The 5,102-nt window shown below is 47.1% G+C and overlaps 1 protein-coding gene across 1 annotated transcript in view; it reads left to right on the top strand.

Moving 5' to 3' along the window:
• Nucleotides 1-5,102, top strand: part of DDX24 (DEAD-box helicase 24) — a 14,876-nt gene that overhangs the window by 6,615 nt on the left and 3,159 nt on the right. The window contains 4 exon segments of the mRNA XM_025042143.1: nt 1-60; nt 605-1,120; nt 3,087-3,162; nt 4,652-4,840. The exon segment at nt 1-60 is cut by the window's left edge and continues 60 nt beyond it. Coding sequence (XP_024897911.1) covers nt 1-60; nt 605-1,120; nt 3,087-3,162; nt 4,652-4,840 — 841 coding nt within the window.

Raw genomic sequence — 5,102 nt, 5'->3', positions numbered from 1 at the left:
CCGGCTGTGGGAGCTAGTTAAAGAAAAGCACCCTCATTTGAGCAACCTTCGGCAGCTCAGGTGAGAGACAGTAGCTTCCCTTTCCCTCATCCTCTGTTCTGAAGTGGGCCTGAGGCGACATGGTAGTGTGTGCAATGCTTTCTCCTGCCACAAAATGCCATGGTATGGTACCAGCCGGATCTTGGCCTTTAGGAAACCAAGCATGCATGAGAGAGATTAGTTGAGGCTCTGAGGGTGGTCATGGGGCGGGTGTGTGTGTGCGCGTCCGTGCGTGCGTGTGTTGAGAGTGGTGGGGTGGTAGTAGAGTCCTGTAGATCAGGGGTCCCCAACATCTGGGCCGCGGACTGGTACCAGTTCGTGGCCTGTTAGGAACTGGGTCGCACAGCAGGAGGTGAGCAGTGGGTGAGCGAGCTAAGTAAGCTTCGGCTATATTTGCAGCTGCTCCCCAGCGCTAGCTTCACCGCCTCAGCTCCACCTCAGATCATCAGGCATTGGATTCTCAAAGGAACACCGGTCCCTAGTGCCAAAAAGGTTGGGGACCGCTGCTGTAGATGATTTCTCTTACCTGGTCCTAACCAGCTTATATGGGTCTCTGGCTCTACAGGTGCCTGGTGGTTGATGAGGCTGACCGGATGGTTGAGAAAGGCCACTTTGCTGAGCTCTCACAGCTGCTAGAGATGCTCAGTGATTCCCAATACAACCCAAAGAGACAGACTTTTGTTTTTTCTGCCACACTGACCCTGGTACATCAAGCTCCTGCTCGCATCCTTCACAAGAAGCACACTAAGAAAATTGACAAAACCGCCAAACTTGACCTTCTCATGCAGAAGATTGGCATGAGGGGCAAGCCCAAGGTCATTGACCTCACAAGAAATGAGGCCACCGTGGAGACGCTGACAGAGACCAAAATCCATTGTGAGACTGATGAAAAAGACTTATATCTGTACTACTTCCTGATGCAGTATCCAGGCCGCACCTTAGTGTTTGCCAACAGCATCTCCTGCATCAAACGCCTCTCTGGGCTCCTCAAGGTCCTAGACATCATGCCACTGACCCTGCATGCTTGCATGCACCAGAAGCAGAGGCTCAGAAACCTGGAGCAGTTTGCCCGTCTGGAAGAGTAAGTCAGGTTTTCCCCAGAGCCCAGCCTCTAGCCACTGGGTCAAGGTTGCCAGGACGGTGGGGAGATGGTCGGAAGCGACCATCTGTCACGGGATCCTTATTAGTAGAAGATATGCTTTTCTTGCATAGTGTGAGGCAGGCTCCCCGTCATCTAGTGTGTTTGCTAGTAATGCCCAACAGAAATTTCCTTAATAATGAATAATGGTGACAGTAACACCCACTATTATTGAACACTTAACAGCAGATGAAGTACTATGCTGACATTTCAGATGGAGCAGAATAGACTGATGGTTAAGAGCACAGACTGGAAACAGACTGCTTGAGATCAAATCCTGGACGTGCCACTTATAGCTGGTCAGATTCCTTCTCCGTGTTTCAGTTTTGTGATAATTAACATAATGATAATAGAAGCCACCTCAGAGGGTTAATATGAAGATTAAGTGAATTTACACGTGTAGTGTTTAGAATAATGCCTGGCATTTAGTATGTACTTGCTAAATGTTAGCTTTAATACTTACCGTTTATTATTATTGTCGTTATTCTCATAGACGAAAAAAGTAAGGTCTGGAAAAGCTAATCGGCTTGCCCGAGGTTTCTCAGCCTGGAGAAGCTGGGCCTCGGACGACCTGGCCAGCCCCGGAGCATGTGCCGTGCCCTGCGTGCTGTCGTGGGCGGTCTGCTGTAGGGCCAGCCTGGTGCTCGGGCAGCGGGGAGCACATTGTCAGGATGAGGGCCCGGGAAGTTGAGGCCGACTCTAAATTGGCATTTTCCCACAGTGTTTTTTTGGCAGATTACAGGGTGATTTCCTTTCTAGAAATCTGGTTTACCTCCCTTTGAATATTGGTAGGTGGAGTTAGTGGTTTACTGGATCAGGGGCCAGCAAACTATGGCCCTCAGGCCAAATTCTACTCACTGCATGTTTATTTAAGTTTTATTAGAATATAGCAAGGTCCATTCATGTATCACTATGGTTGCTTTTGCACTATAATGGCAGAGTTGAGTAGTTTCAGCAGAGACTGTCATGTGCAAAGCCAAAAATAATTTACTTTCTGGCTGTTTACAGAAAGTTTGCTGACCTTGACTTAGAGCAGTGGTTTAATGTTTTATAAACTTTAGTTGGCATCATATTCCCCAGTCCTACCTCATAGATACAGTAAATGGGAACACCGAAGGCCCAGAATCTTGTTTTTAAGATAGACCTCAGGTACTTTTGACTTTTTAACTACATACATAAAGAAACATCACCCAACACATCTTAGCAAGTTCTTACTCTGAACCAGGCGCTGTTCTCGGGGCTGGTAATAGCACAGTGAATAATGCAAAGTCTCATGGAGTTTACTTTCCAATAGAGGGAAGTAATAAATTGAAAAGTAAGTAGACTATAGTTTGCCAAGTGGTACTGATTGCTGAGTAGTAAAGTTATGTGGAATTGTGTAGACTGGGTGTGCGGTCAGGGAGACTTCTCTGGTAAGGTGAGACTTGAGCAGAGAATGGAAGAAAAGTAAGGAAATGTGAGTATCTGAAGAAGGCCTTTTAAGACCTAAGTATAGCAAGCGCGAAGACTTAGAGGCGAGGGCATGGTTGATATGTTTGAGGGAAAGCGGTGACATCTCTCTGACTGGAGGGAAGCAAGCGGGCGGGTGATAGAAGATGCAGTCTTTGACCTAGAATATGTGTGGCTCCATTTAATTCACCTGAGGCGGTCTTTAGTATTGCACAGTGACTTGGTGATTGTGGTCATCGAGACCCAGGATTGGATCCTGGCTCCATAACCGCGTAGCCATAAATGTACTTTGGGAAGTTAATCTCTCTGAGCCTAAGTTTCTAAATCCATAAAAGGGAAATAACATTATCTCTTAGAGTGTTTGCAAGGACTGTAGTGTTTAGAGTGCTCAGCAGATGGTAAGAATTCGATTAGTGATCGCTATTAGATATTATTAATGAGCTTTCTTTCTCTACCACAGTTGTGTTCTCCTGGCAACAGATGTGGCAGCTCGGGGCCTGGACATTCCTAAAGTCCAGCATGTCATCCATTACCAGGTAGGGGCATCAGGGAGCTTGTAGACATCTCCCAGCATCAGATGGAGGAATTTTTAAAGCAACAGTTGGGAGAGGGAGGAGGAATTGTTGGTCCCAAGGTCTCAGGCAACAGAGAATACTGCTGCCATCTAGTGACCGACCAGCTGCTGTCACTTTCGGTACACTGTAGTGAGGTTTATTGTCAAAACCTCTTGGCACTTTCTGATGTCAGGGAGCCCCTCTCTCTTTTACTCAGGCAAGCTACCTGACATCTTAGTCTCTTCCATGAAATGGGGATAATAAGTTGAGCATATAATACGGTTACTTTGGTGTAGGGAGTAGAAGAGTACGGTAGTTAACACCTGCCTGGGCTTAAATCCCAGCCGTGTAACCTTGAGCAAGTTATTTAGTCTCTTCGTACCTGTTTTCTCACTTGTTAAATGGCAGTTACTCTACTGTTTATTTCTAAAGTTCTTATTAAGGTAAAATTAAGTCATTCCATGTGAAGAGCTCAGAAAGCCGTGTAGCACATCATCAGCACTTAGGTGTTAGCTGCTCTTGGTACCAGCGTTAATGTTAGTATGTACACCTAGTGAGCGTTCGCATAGAGTGGCGGTAGGAGTATGGGCTCCAGAGCCACACTTCTAGGGTGTGATGCTTGCTGGCTGCTTCATAGTTGGTTAGCTTTGGGCTAGGTGCTTAGCATCTCTGGTTTCAGTGTCTTTGTTTGTAAAGTGGGAGTGATAATGCTACCTACCCCTTAGGGTAGTCGGAATTAAATGAACTGATGCTGAGGAAGCACCAAGCACAGTGTAAGTACTCAGTAAATGGTAGCTTTTCTAGCATTATTTTTCCTTTTTAGTGCTTTACGCTTTAAAAAAAGCCTAGGTAGCATTATTGCTCCCACTTTACAAACAATGGCACTGAAACACACTTGCTGTACCTCCTAGGTCTAAGCGGTTCTTCCTGGCCTATAGTTTGAGTAATCTTAGAGGCATCTATTTCATGTTACTTTGAGGAATTAATGGATAATACATGCAGAGGGCTTAGAATTGGCTGGCACAATTATGGATTGTAATCCATAAATATTGGTTTTGATTACCATCATCAGTCATCCATGCAGAGTTAATGAAGAACCATTGGAGTGTTTAGAGGTGGGATGATGGTCAGAGCTTTGAGTCAGGAAGATGACACTGGCCACTTTGAGCTGGGGCAGGGATGACTAGAGACCAAATAAGAAGTGTCAGCCATTTTCCACTTGTGGTCACGAGGCCCTAAACCAGGGCACAGGGGCATGGGAGAGCAGGCTTCACAGTGAACGGGCAATAAACCTGGGGACAGATTGAATGTGGGACTGAGGGAGAAGGGCTGGATCGGTCCACAGTGCTGGAGAGGTTTCTAGCTGCCTGGCTGAGACGGAGGAGGGTCCAGCTTTGGGTCGCTGGCCCTGTGGGGAAGAGCAGTGCTTAGTGATGGCCTCGTGGTGACCTCCCAGTTCCTCCTTTGGCAGGTCCCTCGCACTTCGGAGATTTATGTCCACCGAAGTGGTCGAACTGCTCGGGCCACCAATGAAGGTCTCAGCCTGATGCTGATTGGGCCTGAGGACGTGATCAACTTTAAGAAGATTTACAAAACCCTCAAGAAAGATGAGGACATCCCGTTGTTCCCTGTGCAGACAAAGTACATGGATGCCGTTAAGGTAAAAAGAAGTTAAAAGCTCTGTGCTAACGAGAGGAGAGGTCGTGCCGCACCCTCACCTCGACAGTACGACCCTTGGGAACTAAGTGATGGTTCTGCCAACAGCCAAACGGAGATTCAGTAATGGGGGCGCTGTGGAGGAAGGAGGAAGGGAGGAAGGGCCAGTGGCCACAAGTGAAAAATTTTCTTCCTGAACCCTTCCTTCACTGTCTACCCCTAAAGCCTCCACCACTGCCCCCCTCCTCAGGACAATGGCAGTGAGC

The sequence above is a fragment of the Pteropus alecto genome, unplaced genomic scaffold (genome assembly GCF_000325575.1).
Source record: "Pteropus alecto unplaced genomic scaffold, ASM32557v1 scaffold8, whole genome shotgun sequence".
NCBI lineage: Eukaryota > Metazoa > Chordata > Mammalia > Chiroptera > Pteropodidae > Pteropus > Pteropus alecto.
This window is presented reverse-complemented; position numbering and strand designations above follow the sequence as displayed.